At 41.7% G+C, this 24,696-nt stretch overlaps 2 protein-coding genes across 5 annotated transcripts in view; one reads left to right on the top strand and one right to left on the bottom strand.

The window, feature by feature from the left end:
* The window catches only part of DCLRE1C (DNA cross-link repair 1C), a 116,036-nt gene that overhangs the window by 41,877 nt on the left and 49,463 nt on the right, over positions 1-24,696 (top strand). For all 3 annotated transcript variants that reach the window (XM_082452834.1, XM_082452833.1, XM_082452835.1), the window contains exons 2-3: positions 12,111-12,203; positions 16,675-16,907. The gene's annotated coding sequence lies outside the window, so the exon portion shown is untranslated. The remainder of the gene's footprint in view (positions 1-12,110; positions 12,204-16,674; positions 16,908-24,696) is intronic.
* MEIG1 (meiosis/spermiogenesis associated 1) lies at positions 6,169-19,900 on the bottom strand. Of its 2 annotated transcripts, none has more exons than XM_082452959.1 (4): positions 17,023-19,900; positions 12,899-13,065; positions 8,688-8,828; positions 6,169-8,246 (listed from the first exon to the last, which is right to left on the bottom strand). In XM_082452959.1, exons 1-3 carry the CDS (start codon positions 17,354-17,356, stop codon positions 8,700-8,702), a joined length of 630 nt encoding a protein of 209 aa, XP_082309085.1. In that variant the 5' UTR covers positions 17,357-19,900; the 3' UTR covers positions 6,169-8,246; positions 8,688-8,699. The 2 variants fall into 2 exon arrangements, with proteins under 2 accessions (XP_082309085.1, XP_082309086.1); XM_082452960.1 differs by having other exon boundaries at positions 6,169-7,298.

Raw genomic sequence — 24,696 nt, 5'->3', positions numbered from 1 at the left:
AGTTTCTGCCGAGGACAGGCCTTGTTGAGCAGCACAGAACGTCTGGCCGATTTCAGAAATGACTCCTCTTCCCCTCCCTCTACCAGAAGCACGAGGGGATTTTCCTCGCTCTCTTCTGTGGGAGCCTGACTGCGCTCCTGGGGGTAAAACTCACACAAGCGTGGGAGACCCCTGTGACTGGGCTCGTAACTCCCGGGCTTGTCCACATGTAGCCTCCAGGGCTCTGTGAATCGCGGTCCAGGGGTTCCTGCCTGAGCGCCGGCTCCCATGGAGGTTTCCACGCGTGAGTCTCTGCTCCCAGAAGCTGTCTCTCCAACCTTGGGGGCAGCAGTTTGTCCTGTGTCCTTGCCTCCCTCCCTTAGGGATCTCAGAAGAACTGTTGATCTTTCAGTCTGCAGGGATGGAGTGGTAATCCGTGGTAATCAGCCTCCGGAACAGGCTGATTAACTGTACATTTTCTTTTTTTGGGGTCGCACCTCGTGGCTTGTGGGATCTTAGTTCCCCAACCAGGGATCGTACCCACGCCCTCGGCAGTGAAATCTCGGAGTCCTAACCACTGGGCCACCGGGGAATTCCCCAGACGAGGGCCTCGTGAAAGGTGCATCTGCAGTGTTTCCTTAGCGGCCTCCCCCACCCGAGCCGACACCGCCGTGGGGAGCTGGAGGAGTCTGGGCTCCTTCTCGCATCTCAGCCACCCTGAGGCAGTGGCAAACCACACGCCTCTGTGGGCCTGGATTTCCTCCCCTGCCTCAGGGGATGGGTGTGAGATCCAAGGACAGTATGAACGAGGAAAGGAGGGGTGCTGGGCCATGCGCTCTCCAAGGCTCCCTTTAGTTCCGACATTCTTCGATTTCATGACTTGCCAAGTTGGAAAATGGTATGCGATGCGCCTGTGGTTCCTTCCGCCCCACCGGGTCAGTTCTACCTCCGTACCTGCTCCTGGGGCCTCAACCCAGCCCCACAAAAAGAAAGGATGAGATGCTTTAGACTCGGAAGAAAAACAGGGCATGGAAGATGGTGTAGTCGGTGCCATTCCCAGGATTTGGAATGTCACTGCTCCAACAGGCCAAGCTCTCTCTGGTCTGTGGGCTCCTCTTCTCTCCTGTTGCTTTTGTCCACGTTCCTAGAAGGTGCGGCGCCTTCCCTCGCTGCATCCTCTCCCGGCTCCTCCTCAACTCCTGCTTCCAGCAAGGTGAACGAAGGACCCCAGCTTTTCAACTCTCAGGGCTTCCCAGTGGAAAACTGACTCTACAGCCTCAGACACTCTGCAGTGTCAGCAACGGCTGCAGTGGTACCCAGGGTAGACTCCCAAGATGGCAAGTCATTCGTCCATCGTGGAGAGTACCTACCAGACCAAGATGGCAGGCCGCAGGCTGCTTCCGGCCTCAGCACACTCTGCCACGGGCTAGCTTTCCTTCACCACCATTAGACCCCAGGAGGGCCTTGGCCTTCTCCCGTCACTGCCTTTTCTTTTGGAGTTCCTTGCCTTCCGTGGCTCCTGTAAAAATTTCTTCACCTCTTTCTCTACTAGCAGTTCCACGTGCGAAGGATTATTGGGAGGGGCAGCCCTCCTTGAGTTAGAAAAGGTCCATACGCTCCTTAGGGCCACGGGTGGCTATCTGTCCCCAGCTCACTTAACTAAGAGGAGGGGCTGTGATGAACAGCCAGCAGGCTCCCACCGCCAGCAGCTTTCCCTAAATTTCCACATTACCTGTCCCTGTCTGTCTGTCTGTCTCCTTTACGATCTCCACACCTCTCCCCTCCCCCTGCCCTCTCTTCCTCCCTCTCTTCTTTCCTTCCTTATCCTCTACTGCTTTCTTTCTATGCATATGTTAATGGTAAAGAAAAAGAAGGAGTCGGTCATGCTTATATGCCTAGATTTTTAACTCAGGAAAGGATTTGACCTTTTCTGTCACCCAGTATCTTGATTAAGTACATCCAGAAATCTGAACTTATGACCCTTAAAAAGTTAGGAACCACTGATTTCTAGCAATTATTCTTGCTATATACAAAATCCAAAGTCAGTAAAATCGCTGAATGAGATCAATCCTTTCCTTCCTTGATAGGTATCAGAATGAAGAAAGCTGTTTTTCTCATGAGACAGAAAGGCAGAGAGGAATTTAATTTCCACTTCTCTGAATTTAAGAACATTTTGACCTCATGCCTGCTGAGAACCCCTTCAGAAATCCCTTCTCATGCAGAAATGGCAGTAGTGAGAAGCCTAATGTATGTGGCACTTTGACCAGCAAGTCACAAACTTCTCTGTTGGGATAGTTTTCACTTACAGGATTTATCTGTGTTCTTGTTGAGAAGCATCATGCTAAGATTTCCACAAACTGCCTGTTACCTTCTGGGCAATAAGGCAATACAGTAAAGATGCTGGACAGTATCCCTATGGCCCCAGGGCAGTTTTCATTAAAGTTTTCATCTTTGTTTTATAGGTTATGTGTGGTAACAAAAGGAACTCTGTACACCACTAAAAAATCATTCTGTGAAAGACATAAAATAACAAGATAAATTAAGCAAAAGTAAAATAGCTTTTCCTCAATACAAAACGTCTAGGTAGCTATAGTTTAGAATGAATAGAAAGGTACAGTGAGGGCTTTGAAGCCAACATGCTGAGTTCATCTCCCAACTCTACCATCTAACCAGCTCTGTGACCTGGGGCCAGTTACTGAACCTCTCTGTGCCATATGGGGTTACGGTGAGAATTCGGGAGTCTCAAATGGTAGCTGTAGTCCTTTTGGTTAGAAAGAAATACACCAACATTGTAATATATTTTGTATTTGAGCATGAAACCATAGGTGACTTAATTTTTCCTACTCAGGATAATTTCCTAAATGTTGTTTAATGAACGTGTACCACTTTCAAATGAAAAAAAAAAAAAAGAAAGAAATTTATTCAGAGTTTCCATTTTGGAATCCACTTGGATTCCATTTTCCAATGGACCCAACTTATTCTGGTAATAAATTATTCCTACCTTTATATCATAGAGTTCTACCTCAGTTGTAACAATAGAATTCTATTTTGTTAGTTATTAGTCATTAGTGCTATTCTTACTAGTTTGTTTAGTATTAGTATTATTCATTCATTCATCTACCCACCCATCCATACTAGACCTTCAGTGCTAAGTGACACAAAGACAGATAAACACGGGCAGTTCTGCCTCCTTGACTTCATAGTCTTGTAAGGAGACAAGGGGCGTGAGAAAACAGAGTGTGACCAGTGCTGAAATAAAAGGGCCCTATCAGGGGAAGGACCCCTCACCCAGATTGGAGGCGGTGGAGACCGTGAGGAAAGTCTTCCTCTGAAATGTGGCCCAGCTGAGCAAGAAGGAAGAGTGGAAGCCAACCAGGAAAAAAGCACCAGGCTGGCTTGTGGGGAGAGCCACATGCAGCCAATGAGAAGCCTTAACAGTCTGAAAACAGGTCAATTAGGTGTGGAGATTGGAAGCTTTCAGAGAAGACGCCCAAGGAATAAACAATGACAAGGTCATGAAAGGCCATGCGGAACACTGCCTGGCATCGACGCTTCATTTTCAGAATGATAGGGAACTTCCAAGAGTTTTACCAGCGAGGCAGCTTTCAGATTTGCGGTTTAGAAAGCTCACTCTGGCTGCAGTGAAGATAATGGGTCGGAAGGGACGAGAGCGGAGGCTAGGAAACCAGCGTGGAAGTTGGGTGAAGCCTGGGAAGGTTCCAAGGTCGGGAGCTCTGTCCCTGTGGAGTTGGGGCATGGCACCCTCTCCATACAGATGTTTGTCCCGCACCCTGGGAAGCTGTCTGCACCCTCTGCTATTGGGATTTTGCGGACACTTCGTCACTAGGCATGACGTATCATTAGCTCCATTTCTAGCGCCTCTCCCTTCTCTGGAGGATGTGGGGTTAGGGCTGAAAATTCCAAGCTTGATCTTTTTGGTGACCAGCCCCCATCCAGGAGCTCACCCAGAGTCGCCTCAGTAGAACAAAAGATGCTCCAGTCCTCTTGTCACTTAGGAATTTACAAGGATTTTAGGAGCCCTAAGTCAGAGATGGGGGTCAGAGATGAATATGAGAACAAGAGATGCTTCTGGGGGGGTCTCACACTTAGGAAGTTATGAAACCGTGCTACCCAGATTGGGACTTGAACCCACCCATGTGCTAGGACTCGAACCCAGCCAAAACCCAGACTGGGACTTGAACCCACATTATTCTAACTTAGATTGCACACCTGGTCTCAGGACTTAAGGAAGCTCAGGTTCTTGCTGTCTCATCGCAGAAAGAATTCAGTGAGAGACAAAGTGATGGGTAAGAAGTGGATTTATTTAGAGAGAAACACGCTCCACAGGCAGTGTGGGCATCTTCTCAGAAGGCGAGAGCAGCACCAGGGTATGGGGTTCTCTGTCTTTATAGGGGTGGGTAATTTCACGGGCTAATGAGTGGGAGGAGTATTCCAGCTATTTTGGGGAAGGGGTAGGGCTTTCCAGGAATTGGGCCATGGCCCACTTTTTGACCTTTATGGTCAGCCTCGGAACTGTCATATTGCCTGTGGGTGTGTCATTTAGCTTGCTGATGTGTTACAATGAGTGTTTACTGAGACTCAAGGTCTAGTGGAAGTTGACTCATCCGCCATCTTGGACCTATTTGGTTCTAATCAGTTTATGTCGTGTCCTCGGGCTATGTCATTCTTTTAAAGGTTGTGCCCTGCCCCCTTCCCTCCTGTTTCAGTTACAAGGGTTTCAGGAACTCTGTGCTAGCAACTGAGGACAGATATGTGTGTGTGCGTGTGTGTGTGTGTGTGTGTGTGTGTGTATAGTTTTTTCCTATGATCTGACCCCAGAGATTATGGTTTAACTGGAATGGGGTGGGGTCCAGGCATCAGTACTGTTTAAATAATTCCTTGTGCTATCCCAGTGCACAGCCAGGCTTGAGAACCGATGAATGTGGAAGAATACATGGTTAGTGAGTTATCAGCTGCTTCTTGACAAGCATCACCAAGGGCAACTTAATGGTAGAAACTAAACAGGTTTCTCATCCCCTGGAGAGGGGGTCCTCCCCAAGTGCTCATTCATACTGGGGATGCCCTACCAAGCTGCATAGCCTGGCCCTCTTGCTGCTTCAGTCTGAAACTGGCAACTGTGTGTTACAACAGCTCTTCTCCAGTATCTAGTACGGAACAGGATTGGGGTTCTCTTGCCATCATGGACCGAAGCCTGTGGGCCAAGTCCCAACACAGAACAGACACCCTACTATGAGTGATTGCCAATGCCGCTCTCCACAGCACCATACTGGTTAGCTGGCACAAGCACTTATGAAAAGTGGCCAAAAAGGAGCTGAGAAGAAAGTGGCTTACCCATTTTTTAAGAAAGATTGGCACCCGCTATGCTCACCATAAGGCACATTGGGAAAGCACTGGTCACACGGACTCAGCGAACCAAAACTGCATCTCATGGTCTCACATGGACTCAGCGAACCAAAATTGCATCTCATGGTCCCAAGGGCCATGTTTCTGAAGTGAGTCTTGCTGCAGAGAGATACCATCGCATTTAGAACATTCGAGCTAATTTCTGAGAGCTTTCCAGATAAAAACTGCCTGACCTTGTACAGGTGTTTGCTTAATACCTGTTTTGTCGTTTTCAGAGTATGAGTTTCACCTTCAGTTGTTAAATTTATTCCTAAATGTTTTGTTTTGGTGCTACTGTGAATGGAACTGATTTCTTAATTTCATTTTTGGATTGTTCATTCCAAGTGTATAATATACAATTGATTTTATTTATTGACCTTGTATCCTGAAACTTTGTTAAACTTATTTATTAGTCCTAACAGTGTTTGGGGGTATGTATTCCTTGGGATTGTCTATGTAAAAGATCATGTTATCTGCAGATAGAGATGGTTTTACTTCTTTTCCAACTCAGATGCTTTTTCTTTTTCTTGTCTAATTGCCCTGGCTAAAACTTCCAGTACAATATTGAATAAAAGAGGCAAAGGCAAAAAAAACCCAACAAAAATAAAAAACAAAAAACTGACCAACTTCCTTGGATTGAATGTGAACCTGTAGCAAAACGTCAGAAGTGGCAGGTCACGGCTGACGCTCGTGCTGACTTCGAGACTGTGGAAGGTTACTGGCTTCATCTATTCCACGTCGGTGTCCATTTCCTACCGCCGCTGTAACACATCACCACAAACGGAGGAGTGTAAAACAACATGAGTTTATTCTGTTACAGTTCTGGAAGCCGGAAGTCTGAAATGGGTCTTATCTGGTAAAACCAAGGGGTTGGCGGGGTTGTGTTCCTTTCGGAGACTCTTGGGGCTTTATGTATTCTTTGGCTTTTGGCTCCTTCCTTGCATGTCTCAGGCCTCTGCTTCCTTCATCACATCTTCTCTGACTCTGACTTGCCTTCTCCCCTCTTTAAGGACCCGGGTGATTACATGGGGTCCCCCTAGGTTTTCCAGGATAATGTCCGCATATCAAGTTCTTAATCACATCTGCAGTGTTTCTTTAGCCATATAAGGTACCACATCCACAGGTTCCAGGGATAAGGATGTGGCTGCCTTTGCGGGCAATTATTCTATCACGGTAAATTTTTTTTTTTTTTTAAAAAGCATTAGCAGGTTCAGAAGACCTCCTATGCTCAGCACCTAGTGGTGTGCCAAACCTGAAAGACAGTGACAGAAATCCTGACCATAGAAGTACAGATAAATGACTTGAAACAAGTGCTAAATAAGATGACCCTGGGCAGCATTGGAAAGGCATAAAAGAGGCTTACCAGTCTATTTATCCTTTCCATGATGTGTTTGTTCTGAAAAGGCACACTTTTGTTTTGTTTTTTAAATGTTCACATCTTTTGCCTAATTTTAATTGTCTTGTCTTAATATTGAGAATTCATTACATACTGTGGACATAAGTCCTTTATTTTGTGTGTGTTTTGCAGACTTAGTCTCCCAGTCAGTGCCTTGCCTTTTTTTAAAAAAAAAATTTATTTTATTTATTTATTTATTTTTGGCTGTGTTGGGTCTTTATTGCGGTACGCGGGCTTCTCATTGCGGTGGCTTCTCTTGTTGCGGAGCACGGGCTCTAGGCGCGCGGGCTCAGTAGTTGTGGCTCACGGGCTCTAGAGTGCAGGCTCAGTAGTTGTGGTGCACGGGCTTAGCTGCTCTGCCGCATGTGGGATCTTCCTGGACCAGGGCTCGAACCCGTGTCCCCTGCCTTGGCAGGCGGATTCTTAACCACTGCGCCATCAGGGAAGTCCCAAAGGCACAGTTTTGAACTGGGAAAAACTAACGGAGCTTCGTGGGGCAGGTAGTTCTGGAAAACAGGACCTGAAGTTGAATGAATTGATAGATGTGAGCTTGTAACCCAAAATCTATTTAAAGGTCAGAACTTATCAATGGGAACAAAAAGTCTTATCAGTGACAAAAAAGTTATAATGAAAATTATATCTTTCAGCTAGTTAATTTCCAAGCCTCAAGACTCAATGATCTGGGGGGACTTCTTCAGTCTCCCGGGTTTAATGGCCTTCTTTGCACGTTAGCACTTGGGCTGTTTCTGCAGTGATGCCAGGCAGCACTGGAACACGTTTTCTCTGGTGGTGGCGGCGGGGAGGGGACCCAGAAGCTGACCCCAGGACAAGGCTCCAAGTCCCAGGAGGTGATTCAGGAGGGAAAGAGCCGCTGGCAGGGGACTGGGGGAAGGGGGCAAGGATGGGAGAGAACCAGTAGCCTACGTCATCCAATGAGTTACTGCTGCACATGAGCAAAGGTTAACCTCAGGTTGATTCCTCCCTGCGGAAGCAGGTGGCTGGGCCTTTGATACCTCCGCCCCAGGCACCGTCATTTCTTGGCATTTCCACTCAACTCAGTGAGAGGCAAAGGACTCCAGAGGCAAGAGAAAGCCCCTCGGGCCACAGAATGCAGATCTGGCAGTTCAAAGTGATGGGCATGGGGGGACTAACCTCTACACAACCTCTACACAACCCCTGCAGTGGTTTCAAGTGGGGCTCTTTCTTCCCCTGCATAATACAGTAAGTCTCCTACATACGAACCTTCAAGTTGCAAACTTTCAAAGATGCGAACGTACGTTCCATCAACGTCAGGCGTGAGTAAAACTGCAGCTTGCCCTCCGTCTCCTGTTGCTGACGATCCTTCAGCTCTACCGTCTCCCACCTCCTCTCCCTCCTCCAGTCAGTAACTCTTCTTGCCTGTTCACTCGATGCCAGCCCCTGGATGCCCGCTGTTGTACTGTACTACTGTCCTTTACAAGGTACTGTACTGTAAGAGTAAAAATATCTTTATTTTTTTGTGTTTGTTTTTTATATACTATTTGTGTGAAAAGTGTTATAAACCTATTACAGAACAGTACTATATAGCTGATTGTGTTAGTCGGGTACCTAGGCTAGCTCTGTTGGACTTAGGAACAAACTGGACTTATGAACGCGCTCTCAGAACAGAACTCGTTTGTATGTAGAGGACTTACTGTAGTTATGCTACCACGGTTAAAACAGTTAGAACCAGACCAAGGCGGGCACCAGTGGAATGCTACTGCAGTTATATTTTAGAACAGAACGGGATGATTACTAGAGACCAAGTTTCATGGCTTTGGTGTCTCAAAACATTCCATTGAAGTCTGCATTTTGGAGTCTTTTGTAAAATGACACTTACATGATGTAGAATCAAACAGTGGATTTTTAAAAAGATAATGACAGGTAATACCAAGAAGTAAGGCTAGTAAGCATAAATTTTCACTTTGTGGACTTCCTTGTCATCACATTCCCTCTGTCTGTTGTAGTAATAGAAAGTATTGTCCCGTCTCTCAAGTTTCTTCACATATCCTGTCTCTGGCCAACGATCTACCTGTATATTGAAAACCAGAATACAAATATTGTAATGCTGATGTTCTTTTTATATAATATTTCACTATCAAACAGTTAAAAACCAAGTCACATCAAACAAAGTACAAAATTAAATTTAAAAATACTTGAGCTCTTAGTGATATCTTACACACACACACACACACACACACACACACACACACACACACACAACACACAACACACAAGTTGTAACCTTATACTGCAGGACAACTAATTCAGTGCTTCTCCTTAGATCCCAATTTCTAGATTTAAATTTCTACTCTGCAGCCAAGATAAAACATTCAAAATAATCTAAACTTTATCCTTCTTATGTTTACAAACTATTTTAAGCATTATTACTTACTTACTTCTAAAAAATAATACCCAAGGAGGAAATTAGGGCTAGGCCCAGGCCACAGGGGTGACTAAAGGAAGCAGTTAGACTAGAGATATCTAAATCTCTACATGTAGAAAATCTCTATATCTAGAGAAATACACGTGTATTTCCTCATGTCCATGTTTCAAGTTCACACCTTAAAACTCAATTTTTCATAGAAATTTGAGGTCATGAACATAGTCCTTAGCAATCTCTTCTTACCTTCTCCACACTAGTCTTTCTCGTTCGCCATATTGGTTTGCTTACTTGATCGTTTGGCTTGATCTAGTGTGGACGTTTTTCTCCGCTTCCTCTCTGAATTCGCGTTATACCTTCTTGCTCAGGTCAATGCATTTTTGCTGTGTTAGGTATGTTGCTCCTGGATTGTGTGACATGTACTCCACCACTGTCAAAACCCTAGTATTTTGATTTTGTGTTCCTGGCATAAAAAGCAAGTCCTGTTCTTCAACATCATCTCTAGCAGCTACTCATTCTCCAGTCCCCCACTTATAAATCACAGCTTCCAAACTGGAACACGAAAATGCCACGAATACAAAAGAACACACATCCTTTATTTTCTAACAACATATTTTCGCTTTCTTCTGTGGTCTCGCTTATTTAGGAGTTAGCAAAAACGGGTAGCAGCCTACTGGTAAACCTTGGCAGGCTCTCTGACGCGTACATCATAGAGAAAAGCAATGCTCTCCATCGCTTAGGTCAAGCCTGCTTTCTGTTGCTTCCATTACCCTCAGCAGAGAAAGGAAGAAGTTCTCAAGATACCGTTACCGCTGTCTTCCTCTTGGGGCCAAGAGCAGGCTCTCTCATTTAGTAGGCTCCCCCAACCACCTCATTCAGTGAAGACACAGTACACTGCTGCTTCTTCAGAATACCCGCAGCACTTTATGCGGGATTGAGGAAGGAGACAGACGGGCCCAGGCCGGGCAGCTGCAACCAGTCTCCTGCTGACACCTCGAGATAAGAGACCAGCAGGAACAGAGCCCTGATTGGGCAGAAGACAACGTGAGCACATTTTTCTCATTCTTGTGGCAAAGGGGATTTTCCGGCTGGACACGTGCGCAGAGAAGGTCCTCAGTCTTGGGAGGGGCCAAAGGATAGAGGAGCCACCAGCCCATAATATGTCCTGCCAACCTCCCAGAAACCTTCGCGCTGGAATCCATCTTGGCTGAGAGATGCGTGTGCACCCACCAGGAAGGACCCTGAGTCAGGCCAAATGTGGGCACGAACAGGACGATTGGTCAGAGGTAACCCAGAAGACTGCCCCCATGTAAGCGATCTCAGCCACCCCTATTGCGCGCAACTCTGAGTCTGCCTGTGTGTTCTTCAACACGTACTTTGCTCCCAATAAACACTTTATCTGCTTCACAATCTCTGTCACTTTGCTGAATTATTTCTTCAAAGAAGACAAGGACTGAGGTCCTGCTTCCAGCTGCCTCACCCTAGGAAATCAGGGGGGGCTTCCAAACAGAGGTACTGGTTCTGTCTCATCAACCTCTAGGATTTTTTCTTTCTATAACCCTTTGCTGTTTCATAATTTTTTCTTCTTGGCTTTCTACCCATCACTCCCATTCAACCTAGGAAAACCTTCATTCCTTAGAGAATGGTGGAGGGGTGTGATATGGTCCTCAAGTCAGCTCTCCTTGGGCAGGAGATCAGTAAGCATTAATAGTGCCCATAAGGACATGTGCTTCAGGTAAGGATAAGAACATCGCCCAAACCCTTCAGACCACTGCCAATCAAGGCAAGCCTTCAGTTACCCTCCTGTCCGTCCTTTAAGGGCCACTGCAAATGCCTCTCAGGGCATGAAGCCCTTTTGGAAGATTGTCCCTGAAGGAAGAAAATTTCATCTTCCTTTAATTTTGGGGGCCATGTATTTTCACTTGCGTAAGTTTTTATTGTTCGTCACTCTTAATCTTCCACTCCAAGATACAGGAATAATAAAAGCTATCATTCACTGAACGCCATTCATTCACTCAGCAAACTACTACTGAGCACTACAGTGCGAGGCACTTGCAACACATGATTTCATTTAATTCCTGAGACAATTTTCTAAAGCAGGCACTGGCATCACCATTTTACACTTGAGCTCAGTAAGGGTTATGAACCTTGTTCAGGGTTCCCTAGCCAAGGAGGAGAGCCAGGATGCAAAGCCTGGGCAGACTGATTCCAAATCCTGTACTCTAAATTTCTTGAGGTCAGGCATTTGCTTTTATATTTATCTTTTTAAAGCACCTGGTACAGAAATTTGCACATGGCAGGTACCCAATAAACACTGAAGTGAAATGCAAAACCTCTCTACAACTGTCAAGTCATATAGTGGATCGGGTTGTTACACACACACACACACACACATACACAACCCTCAGGTGCTTTTTGGGACTTCCCCTTTAAGGGTGTTCTTTGTGTTCCCTTAAATCTGATCTTATCTCAGTCTCTTATCTCTTATCTGATCTCAGTCACAACAGTTTCTGAGGTGGTGGTGTAGGTGCATCAGCGCCTGTATGATCGCCTTGCCTATATGATCCTGGGTCTTACACACCTTTCAGGGGCATAGCCTATCCCAATCTTAAGGCAAGTGTATGAAGCTTATTTTTGAACTGCATTAAAATGCTGATGCTTGTGTTTTACAACTATTTAGAAGCCACAGATGATAGAGTAATGAAAACTCCCTTTTGGTAATGGGGACCAAAGAGTAAAATGCTGGTAGATATGAAGAAATGGATATGTGAAAGTCATAGTCATCCATCAAATCCTCATTTGATCAGTATGTTTAATTTCATTCCTTACCACCCCTAATAATCTCTATGGAATTAACATCCATTAAATGAAAGAGTCTATTACATTTTAGCTCTGTATTGCCTCCATCTTTTTTCCTATCTACTTTTTTAGGACGTGTTAAGCAGAGATCAAAGAGTAGAATGAAGGAAGAAAAAGAACATGGGGATCTGAAAAACCCATCTAAGAATTAGCCTCTGAACAATGGTGAGTTAATAATAAAAACATAAAACAAAAATAAAAAACAAGTTAATAATAAACACTTTGTTGCAACCTCAGCTCTAAAAGTTAAAATACATTTATGAATACTATGTCATATTCTATAATATCCTTCCAAACTCAGCCTCCTAGTATTCAGTAGAATAAATGAATTTTAAAAATCACATTATAAACTGGGGCCATATCTAGATTTTGGTATAGTCTTTGAAAAGCAAAACCATGTCTCTAATCTCTCAAGAAAGTCTGGAATACACAACCAAAGTCGGGAGATTTTGTCACCTACAGAACTTAACCCCTTTATAATTTGTGGTTAAAGTAAAAAAGAAACAGGAAAGAAATAATAGTTCCACAGCAAACTGAATATCTGATAATAGAATTACCTTAGGGAGAGAAAATGACTCTGCTTTGATGGTCTACCATAAAAGGTTCACAGCACAGTTGTCAGTAAAAGCTAGAAAATTCTTAATGTTTCTGTGCTGAGGAACCACCTCTTGCCCCAGTCTGCCTGAAAATCATTCTTCTGGGCCTCAGTTCCCCATCAGTAAAACGAGAGGGCTGGAGTAGAATTCCCTTTTAATATTCTCTGGTTCTTTGTTGGCGGTGGGTTTTTTGTTTGGTTGTAGTGCTTTTTGCCACCTAACAAACTCATTTTGAGTTCAGGTTTGTAGAGGCATAAATCTTACCATAGAAACTTGCTTCACTTGTTTATATTCAATTTCATCTCGATATCCTGCGTGTTGAAATCTGTACAGATTTTCTATCTCTTCTGACCACTTTTTGGCATGACTTACTGATTTTGGTTTCACGTCAGAACTAGCCATGGCTACAGAGGTCTTATTACCAGTTATTTCTGAAAGATGTGAAAACAACATTAATAGATAACGTAATAGTGACAGTTTGTGAAATCCCTTTAAGAATGAACAAAACTAGCGTTGAAAAAAAATTAGGGAGTTAAGAATCCCATTAAATATATTAGATTTTTAAACATTCAATTCCAAGAGTGAGAAGGATTCATGTTCTATTTTGGAAATAAAATAAAATCAACCCTGAAAGATACATAAAATTGCATTCAGAGTTACAGAGTGCTGTCCTAAATGCTGCAGACTAATTCTGGTATTTCAGACCATAGTTTATACATTTCTGAAATCACACTCTTGGTTTTAACTGCTCAGGAGATTGTCAGAATATCCCACCACCATTTCATTTAATCATATTCAAAACTTTATCTCCCTTTTTGTCCGTTAAGGGAAAGTAAGATCGGTCTTCTCACTCTCTTCCTTTTCTTCTTACTGGGAAGCAATGGTTTCTTCCTTTTCCTTTTCTTGACTGTTTGGAAACATGCCAGTCACCGCAGTCGCCTGACTCAGGCCACTGTGTCCTGATGTGAGAAGACGGACTGTCGACACAGTCAATGACGGCTGTGTGGCTGTCCTGACACTGAGATCCCTGACTTTAAAGCAATGTAGTCCTTAAAATTAAATTTTCAGCTCTAGTTCACGTAACTGTCTAGTCACCAAACTTGTATAGGCACTTTTTCAAAGACATAATCTTGCACTTATTTTTTTGGCGACTTCTTATTTTATTACCAAAATATATCATTCATTTAACATTTATTATTATATTTAATATTATATAATACCTATTATATACAATATATGTATATTTTAATATTATATAATTATTATATATTAATATATGTTACAGTCATTTATTAAAATAAAGTGCCCAGAATTTTCACCATGATTCCTTGAATTCATTCTTCTATTTAAATATGTTTCTATTGGCTGAAATACATTAAAATCAGACCTAATAAAGTAGGTTTCATGTAAATGAAACCTGTAAATGAATTCATATTTTTTGAATTTTTTCAGTTCTAATGACAAATGCTTATTATGTTAAAGAAGTCAAGCAAAACATTAAAGTACAAAAAAAGAAGGCAAAATAATCATCACAACAGTTAGAATTATCCATCAGGTGAATATCATCCCAACCAAATGATGAGTTAGAAGGACAGACTTAAAAAGTTTTATGAAAAGGAATCTTATAACAAATGCTTTAACAAGTGTAATAAATTTAGCTTTACCTGGATTTACCAGGAGGGAAAATAGGAAATGGAAATAAAATTGACAGGAATTGCTGAACTTCAGATAAATGTTTCTTCAGTATTAAATATTAAATGTTTCTTCAGTATTAAAGATGTAGTGTAAAAGTTCTCTAAATGGTTAATAAAAAAGACTGTTAAGTAAATAAAAGTAATAAAAGACTGCTAATAAATGATAAAAGACTTAATAAAAAAGACTGTTAGGACACTAAGTCATTTGTTTGAAGTCCATGTATAAATCACGCACAAGTACTGAGTGATTCATTTCTAGGAAAAATAAGGAAATTGGTCTTATGCTTCCTCCCACCTCCTCTAGAATTGTGTTACATAAGTAACATTATAAAGGTTATGACATTGACATTCTATTCTGAAACCACAGTTCCCACAGTTGTTCAGACTTAGCTCCGGGTTTAAATGAAGTCATCTAAGTCACCCTGTTCTCACTCTGATGATGGTAGCAACCACCTAAGTGGATATATCATTAGAATTGTTGTTTGCATTTTTTCCCACGTGCATGCTAACACATATATTGATGAGAATGAAGAAAATTAAGGTATTGTTACTATTTGATTTTTTAAAAATTTTGATGCTTATTTATTAATTTAGGTTCAGGCTCATGTTGTAATTTAAGGCAGTACATTGTTATGTTATTGTATAAATTTATGTAAAATTTGGAAAACCTGACACAACAAGACATAAGCCATATTTCAGTCAAACTTTGTCCTTCAACTGCATTCATTTTAATGGGAGGTTGACTGCTTCATTGCTGCCCATATACTAATTATGACCAATAAGTGAGTTGGACATATGTGGTACCGCCTGATGATCCAGTAACATATATTAATTATATATTTTATATATATATACATATATATATATTCCACAGGAAAATGACACTAAGAAACATGGGAGAAAAAAGGTGCAAATTCAGGGTATTAAAAATACTTTCAAAATGAGTCATGTTTTTATATGAATTTAGTGGCTGTAATATTTAACATTGGTTTTACAGTTTTCTCAGAGCAGTGATACTATCTTAATTTTTGTTTCACCCAAGCCATTTCTGCTTGAGGCTTGGCTTATTGATATATAATAAAATACTTTTATTTACTCATAGTCATTCAAAAAGTATTTTCCTAAATGTTATCTATGTAACCTTTCATCATTTTCAAACATTTAATGGAGCAGAAAAATATGCTGCATTCAGCTTAACTACTGGGGAAATCGCCATTTTTCTCAGAAGAAATATGCATCCCCCTAAACATATCAGGCATTTGGGAGTTCCCTGGCAGTCCAGTGGTTAGGAATCTGTGCTTCCACTTCAGGGGGCACGGGTTCAATCCCTGCGCAGGGGAACTAAGATCCCACATGCCACGCGGCCAAATAAATAAATAAACAAACATATCAGGCATTTCAATACTCTGCTTTCCCAAAATATCTAAAGGGAACGTGAGTGTATTTTCACCATAAGAGGAACCCTAGTGGCTATACTATATGGTGATGGTGTAAATTCTTTTGGTCTCTCTTACCACTTACTACTTATTAAAAACAGAATGCAACTAAAAATAGGAAAGATCAACTTAAAATTCCTTAAAGATTTCCGTGATTCCCAGAAATTCACTGGCAGCACTAATTCTGCTGGTAGCCTTCAGCACTGTGAAAGTTAGTGGTTTCTTTAATGACAGCTGTGGCAAAAAATAATTTATATAAAATACATTTGACCTCTGTAACACTAAGCTGTGTCTGGAAAAACAGGAAATGGCAATGCCTGACTCTCTAGTTTGCAAAAATCAAATTTTGTTAAACAGTATTAGGGTTTATGTGGGTATTTAAAAATCCCACCAATATTAAGTCCGTGACAATCTGAGGTTTTTATCTAACAGAAGCCTTTGATGTAATCTCAAACTCCCTTCTATGCAAAAAGCCATCACCTTCTTCTAGCTCTGAAAAGTGCTTTTACTTTTATAGTCGTATTAAAACCCCAAGAGCTATCAGAAAGGCTAATCTTCCATTTCTTTCCCCATTTTATTTTTTCTATTCCTAGACACAGCAGAATACAGCGGAGGGGCCCTTTAACTAGCATGTAACCTGGGCCAGGTCAGTTCACTCTCGCGGGCCTCTGCTTCCTGAACTGAGAAGAGGTCTCACTAGATTATCTCTACAATTATTACACTTCCCTTCCCAAAGTTTTTGGGGGTTCAGCTGAACAACAGAATTGGTTTCCATAACAGGCCTTGGTGGTCCATGGTCCAGGTGTGCTAGTGTGCATCTGCACAGCATAAAGCCCCTCCTTTCGGGGACCCCGCGAGCTGACCGATGGGGCTTCTCTGGTCCCTCAAACTTTTTTTTTTTTCCTTCCAGAAATCAACAATCACGTCTGTAAGGTAAAATCTGCCTAGAGAAGGCTGAGATGGAGAAAGTATCCTAAACCTTGGGGATCAAATGACTGACCTGCAGGGAACTCAGAAAGGAGCCCCCAGAATCGAGACCCCTAAAGACAAAGGCGGCGCGGAAACTACGGAGACGCGAAATTAAAGACCCTTCCTGAAAAAGAGGAAACGAGAAAAAAGAGGAGCGAGGCGGACAGATCTCAGGTACCCTGAAGGAGCAGCGGGGCAGAAGGGGCGGAGCCTGGGCTTCGGGGCGGGGCCTGGCAGGCACAGGGGCGGGGCGGGCAGGGCGCGACCCCGCAGCGACGCGCCCACTCACCCGTGGGCCCTGCTCGCCCGGGTAACCTTCGCTCGGCCATCCTGGAGAGGCCGGGGCGCCCCGCCTGGGAGCTCGCCAGCGAGCCCGGCGGTGCTCGTGTTCTCCACTCAGGATCCGTGGGCTGCGCTGGGCCAGCGAGAGGCCAACTGTAGCGGCCTCGGCGACAGTCTCTTCGCCTGGCAACGCCCAGCGCAGCTCGAGCGCTCAACTCCTTCAGGCCCCTTTGTGCTCGCTCAGGCCCCGCCCCCTCTGAACGGGCCTTTGTGCGCAAGCGCGCGGGTGGAGCCTTGAAACTTCCCAAGCCCACTTCGAGGTGGCGAGAAGCCCGCTGCATGAATCACAGACTGAATTCCCTAAAAAAGCCGATCAGAGAACAGAGACCATTGGTGCGTCTGGTCCCTGATGGTAGATACCTCCTATCTGTACCACCTCTTCTTATTTTGTTGGAATTAAATGAGCCAATCCATAGGGTCGAGCACAGTGCCTGACAATTAGTAAACCTATGATAAATGACACCTATAGCTTTATCTTTTCCCAACATTACCTACATTATTAATCATTTAAAAGACTGCCTATTTACTTACAACTCCCAAATTTATTTCCTTAGCCCAGATCTCTCTCTAAATTCTAGACTCGTATAACCAACGTGTATTCAACGTCTATCTGGTTGTCCAAAACAACCACCCTCCGAACACCCACCCTCAAACCTGCCCCTTCCACGGTCTCCTCCTTTCGGTAGGTGGTCCCTAGAGTCCACTTTCTCTGGCCCTCCATCAGCAAAATATCCATCCATCTGCAAAACCTGTTGGCTCTACTGATCCCATCCAGCGCAAGCCCCATCACTTTTCCCTCTCTGGTTATTGCAATAGTTCCCAACAGGCTTCTCTTGTCCCCTGCAGTCTATTCTCAACAAAACAATAGGTTCGATCTTGTTAAAACCTAATCAAGATTATGTCATTTCTCTTCTCCCAATCCTGCAATGGCTTCCCGTTTTACAGAGTAAAAACCAACAAAGCCCTACAAGATTTGCACGCAATCCCTCCTCCCTTGCTCTGTAGCCCGGGATCACTTTGCTCCAGCCACACTGGCTTGGCTGTTCCTCACCCTGCTCCCACATTAAGGATTTAGATGTAGCTGCTTCCTCTGCCTGGAATGGTCTTCCTCCATTTATCCCCTTGGCTAACTTCCTTGTTTTCAAGTCTTTGTTGATATCTCAACTTGCCCATCGCAATCCCTGTAGCTCTCTCTTCCCATCACGTTCTCTATCTGTCTTACTATGTTCTAGTGTTTCTTTTTTCCACAAGACTTATCACCTTCTGATATACTATTTATATTGCTTGTTTCTTTTTTTTTCCTTTTCTTAGCATAATGCTTTTTTATATTGCTTGTTTCTTAATTTTATTATTTATCTTTCACTAGAATGTAGTTTCCATCAAGCGAGAGATCTTGTTAACTAAATTCCTAGAACAGTGCTTAGCACTCAGTAGGTACTAAAACAATATATTCTGAATAAATACATTTCACTACCACTGCCACTATGATGCTGTGGCAGCAGTACAGCGTGGTGCCTAGGACACTGGCATCTAGGGCATGACCTTGGATTTGAATCTGGGTTCTAATACTTAAACTAAGTTTCCTTAACTGTAAAATGAAGACAAAAACTGTACCTATCTGATGGGGTTGTTGTGAGGATGAAGAAATAAATATACACCTAAATGTATTTAGGACAGCATCTGGAACTGCATAAATGATGTCAATAGATATTATTATTTCCACTAGAACGTGCGTTCCGTTACCGCATGGGCTTGGCTTGGCTCACTGCTGAATCTTTAGTGTCTAGAACAGTGTCTAGCACATGGTAGATGGTCAACAAGTATTTGTTAAATGAAAAAATGAATTCTCACTATCACATTTCCTGGAGTGTTGCAGTACCTTCCTACCCAGCCACCCAGCCCCAGACCGAGTGGTCTTTCTAAACTTGAATCCAGTGGTTCTCAAACTTTAGCATCTATCAGAATCCCCTGGAGGGAAGGTGTGTTAAAACAGGCTGCCATGGGACTTCCCTGGTGGTCCAGTGGTTAAGACTCCGCGCTTCCAGTGCAAGGGGTGCGGGTTCCATCCATGGTCGGGGAACTAAGACCCCACAGGCCAAGTGGGGTGACCAAACAAACAAACAAAACAAACAAAAAACCCCCCAAAAGACGGTTGGGCCCATCCCCAGAGTTTCTGATTCAGTAGGTCTGGGCTGGGGTAGAGAATTTTCATTTCTAACCCGTTTCCAAATACTAGTGGTGATGTTCTTCCAGGTGTCATATTTTGAGAAATACTGCTCTAATCTCACCTGTCACTGCCTTGTTTCAAACCACCCTGGCTTGCCACTGTCACTCAAGTTAGAGTTTCAACTCCTTGGCTTGGTGTACAAGACCTTCTTGATCTGGTCCTTTCCTTAAAATAATTTTCTTATTGAGGTGCAGTTGATGTACAAGATTATATAAGTTTCAGGTGTACAACATAGTGATTCACAATATTTAAATATTATACTCCACTTATGGTTATTATAAAATCTTGGCTATAGTCTCTGTGTTGTACAATATATCCTTGTAGCTTGTTTATTTTATACATAGTAGTTTGTACCTCTTAATCCCCTACCCCTATCTTGCCCCTGCCTGCTTCCCTCTCCCTACTGGTAACCACTAGTTTGTTCTCTATATCTATGAGTCTGTTGCTTTTTTGTTATATTCACTAGTTTTAAAAAATTTTTTAGATTCTACAAAAAAGAGATATCATACAGTATTTGTCTTTCTTTATCTACCTTATTTCACTTAGCATAATGCCCTCCAAGTCCATCCATGTTGTTGCAAATGAAAAAATTTCATTCTTTTTTTTATGGCTGAGTAGTCATTCATTATATATATATATATATATCTCACATCTTCTTTACCCATTCATCTGTTGATGGACACTTAGGTTGATTCCGTATCTTGGCAATTGTAAATCATGTTGCTATGAACCTTGGCGTGCATGTATCTTTTCGAATTATTGGGTTTTTTTTTTTTTTTTTTTGGATATATACCCAGGAGTGGAATTGCTGGGTCATATGAGAGTTCTATTTTTAGTTTTTTGAGAAACTTCCATACTGTTTTCCACAGTGGCTGCACCAATTTACATTCCCACCAACAGTGTACAAGGAATCTCTTTTCTCCATATCTTCACCAATATTTATTTGTGTTCTTTTTGATGACAGTCATTATGGTGTAAGGTGATATCTCATTGTGGTACTAATTTGCATTTCTCTGTCGATTAATGATGTTGAGCATCTTTTCATGTCCCTGTTGGCCATCTGTATGTCTTCTTTGGAAAAATGTCTCTTCAGGTCTTCTGCCCATTTTTAAATTGGATTGTTTGGTTTTTTGCTGTTGAGTTGTATGAGCTGTTTAAATATTTTGTATATTAACCCCTTATAGGTCATATTACTTGCAAATATTTTCTCCCATTTAGTAGGTTATCTTTTGGGCTTGTTGATGGTTTCCTTAGCTGTGCAAAAGTTTTTAGGCTTAATTAGGTCCCATCTGTTTATTTTGCTTTTATTTCCTTTGCTTTAGGAGACAGACCTCCAAAAACATTGTGACAATCTTTTTTTTTTAATTTATCATTTATTTATTTTTGGCTGCGTTGGGTCTTTGTTGCTGCACATGGGCTTTCTCTAGCTGCGGCGAGCGGGGGCTACTCTTCGTTGTGGTGCGCGGGCTTCTCATTGCAGTGGCTTCTCTTGTTGCGGAGCATGGGCTCTAGGCGCATGGGCTTCAGTAGTTGTGGCATGTGGGCTCAGTTGTTGTGGCGGATGGGCTTAGTTGCTCCGCGGCATGTGGGATCTTCCCGGACCAGGGCTCGAACCCGTGTCCCCTGCATTGGCAGGTGGATTCTTAACCACTGCGCCACCAGGGAGGTCCCACATTGTGACAATTTATGTCAGAGTGTTATGCCTATGTTTTCTTCTAGGAGTCTTAGTTTCTGGTCTTACATTTAGGTCTTTCATCTATTTTGAGTTATTTTTGTATATGATGTTAGAAGTGTTCTAATTTCATTTTTTACATGTAGCTGTCCAGTTTTCCCAACACCACCATTGAAGAGACTGTCTTTTCTCCATTGTATATTCTTGCCTCCTTTGTTGTAGATTAATTAACCATAAGTGTGTGGTTTATTTCTGGGCTCTCTGTCCTGTTCCACTGATCTATGTGTCTGTTCTTGTGCCAGTATCATACTGTTTTGATTACTGTAGTTTTGTAGTCCAGTCTGAAGTCAGGGAGTGTGATTCCTCCAGCTCTGTTCTTTCTCAAGATTGTTTTGACTATCAGGGTCTTTTGTGTTTCCATACAAATTTTAAAACTATTTGTTATAGTTCTGTGAAAAATGCCCTTGATATTTTGATAGGGATTGCTTTGCATCTGTAGATTGCCTTGGGTAGCATGGTCATTTTAACAATATTAATTCTTCCAGTCCCCGAACACGGTATATCTTTCCATCTGTTTGTGTCATCTTCAATTTCTTTCATCCCTGTCTTATAGTTTTCCAAGTACAGGTTTTTTACCTCCTTCAGTAGGTTTATTCCTAGGTATTTTATTCTTTTTGATGTGATTGTAAATGGGATTGTTTCCTTAATTTCTCTGTCCAATAGCTCATTGTTAGTGTACAGAAATGCAACTGATTTCTGTTTATTAATTTTATGTCCTGGAACTTTACCAAATTCATTGATGAGCTCTAGTAGTTTTCTAGTGGCATCTTTAGGGTTTTCTATGGATAGTATCATGTCATCTGTAAACAGCAACAGTTTTACTTCTTCTTTCCAATTTGGATTCCTTTTATTTCTTTTTCTTGTCTGATTGTTGTGGCTAGGACTCCCAATACTATGTTGAATAAAAGTGGCAAGAGTGGGCAACCTTTTCTTCTCCCTGATCTTAGAGGAAATGCTTTCAGCTTTTCACCATTGAGTTTGATGTTAGCTGTGGGCTCGTTATATATGGCCTTTATTATGTTGAGGCATGTTCCCTCTATGCCCACTTTCTGGAGGGTTTTTATCATAAATGGATGTTGAATTTTGTCAAAAGCTTTTTATTGAGACAATTATATGATTTTTATTCTTCAATTTGTTAATGTGGTATATCACATTGATTTGTGGATATTGAAAAATATTTGCATCCGTGGGATAAATCCCACTTGATCATGCTATCTGATCCTTTTAATGTAATGTTGGATTCAGTTTGTTAATATTTTGTTGAGGATTTTTGCATCTATGCTCCTCAGTGATACTGGTCTGTAATTTTCTTTTTTGTGATATCTTTGGTTTTGGCATCAGGGTGATGCTGGCCTTGTAGAATAAGTTTGGAAGCATTCCTCTCTCTGCAATTTTTTGGAATAGGTTGAGAAGGTTAGGTGTTAATTCTTTTGTAAATGTTTGGTAGAATTCACCTGTGAAGCCATCTGGCCCTGGACTTTTGGGGAGTTTCCTTTTTATTATTACTGATACAGTTTCATTACTGGCAATTGGTCTGTTCATATTTTCTATTTCTTCCTGGTTCAGTCTTGAGAGATTGTGCATTTCTAGGAATTTGTCCATTTCTTCTAGGTTGTCCGTATTATTGGCATATAGTTGTTCATAGTAGTCTTTTATAACCCTTGGTATTTTTGTGGTATCGGTTGTAACTTCTCATCTTTCATTTCTGATTTTATTGATTTGGGCCCTCACGCTTTTTTTTCTTGATGAGTCTGGCTAAAGACTTATCAATCTTGTTTATCTTTTCAAAGAGTCAGATCACTGATCTTTTCAATTTTTTTTTTTTTAGTCTCTATTTCATTTATTTCTCCTCTGATCTTTATAATTTCTTTCCTTCTACTAACTTTGGGTTTTGTTTGTTCTTCTTTTCTAGTTCTTTTAGGTATAAGGATAGGTTGTTTTTTTTTTTTTTTTTTAAACAGCATTTTTAAAAAATTTATTTATTTATTTATTTTTGGCTGCGTTGGGTCTTCGTTTCTGTGCGAGGGCTTTCTCTAGTTGTGGCAAGCGGGGGCCACTCTTCATCGCGGTGCGCGGGCCTCTCACTATCGCGGCCTCTCTTGTTGCAGAGCGCAGGCTCCAGATGCGCAGGCTCAGTAGTTGTGGCTCACGGGCCTAATTGCTCCATGGCATGTGGGATCTTCCCAGACCAGGGCTCGAACCCATGTCCCCTGCATTAGCAGGCAGATTCTCAACCACTGTGCCACCAGGGAAGCCCAGATAGGTTGTTTATTTGAGGTTTTTCTTATTTCCTGAAGTAAGCTTGTATTGCTATAAACTTCCCTCTTAGAACTGCTTTTGCTTCATTCCATAGATTTTGAATCATTGTGTTTTCATTTTCATTTGTCTCCAGGTATTTTTTGATTTCCTCTTTGATTTCTTCAGTGATCCTTTGGTTGCTTAGTAGCATATTGTTTAGCTTCCAAGTGCTTGTGGTTTTTTTTCTTGTAGTTGATTTCTAGTCTCATAGCATAGTGGTAAGAAAAGATGCTTGATATGATTTCAGTTTTCTTAAATGTACTGATGCTTGTTTTGTGGCCTAACTTGTGATCTATCCTGGAAAATGTTACATATGCACTTGAAAAAAATGTGTATTCTGCTACTTTTGGATGGAATGCTCTATAAAAATCAATTAATTAAGTCCATCTGGTCTAGTGCATCATTTAAGGCCAGTGTTTCCTTATTGATTTTCTGTCTGGATGATCTGTCTATTGATTTAACTGGGGTGTTAAAGTCCCCTATTATCATTGTGTTACTGTCTTTTCTCCCTTTATATCTGTTAATATTTGCTTTATGTATTTAGGTGCTCCAACATTGTGTGTCTATGTACTTACAATTGTTATAATTTCTTCTTGGATAGACCCCTTGATCATTATGTATTATCCTTCCTTGTCTCTTGTAACAGCCTTTATTTTAAATTTATTTTGTCTGATATAAGTATTGCTACTCCGGCTTTCTTTTGATTTCCATTTGGATGGAATACCTTTTTCTATCCCCTCACTTTCAATCTGTGTGTGTCTTTAGGTCTGAAGTGACTCTCTTACAGGCAGCATATATAAGAGTCTTGTTTTGATATCCAATCAGCTACTCTATGTCTTTTGATTGGAGCATTTAGTCCATTTACATTTAAGGTAATTATTGATATATATGTTCTTATTGCCATTTTGTTAATTGTTTGGGAGTTGTTTTTGTAGGTCTTTTTTTTCCTTCTTCTTTTGTTCTCTTGTGATTTGATGATTATCTTTAGTGTTATATTTGGATTCCTTTTTCCTTTTTTATGTGTATCTATTATAGATTTTTGGTTTGTGGTTACCATGAGGTTTTAAAATAAATAAATAAATGTGTGTGTGTGATTGTTTTAAGTTGCTGATCTCTTAATTTCAAATGCATCTTAAACAACTCTGCATTTGTACTCTCCTCCCCTCAAACTTACTATTTCTGATATCATATTTAATTTCTAACTGTTTTGTGTATCCCTTAACTGCATATTGTGGATATAGATGATTTTACTTATGTTATCTTTTAACTTTCCTACTGTCTTTGTGTGTGGATGATTCACTGCCTTTACTGTATGTTTGTCTTTATTGATGAGCTTTTTGCTTTTATAATTTTCAGATTTCCAG

This window comes from Balaenoptera physalus (assembly GCF_965194825.1).
Source record: "Balaenoptera physalus genome assembly, chromosome: 2".
Lineage (NCBI taxonomy): Eukaryota > Metazoa > Chordata > Mammalia > Artiodactyla > Balaenopteridae > Balaenoptera > Balaenoptera physalus.
The sequence above is the reverse complement of the archived record's forward strand: the minus strand, read 5'-3'. Positions and strand labels throughout refer to the sequence as shown.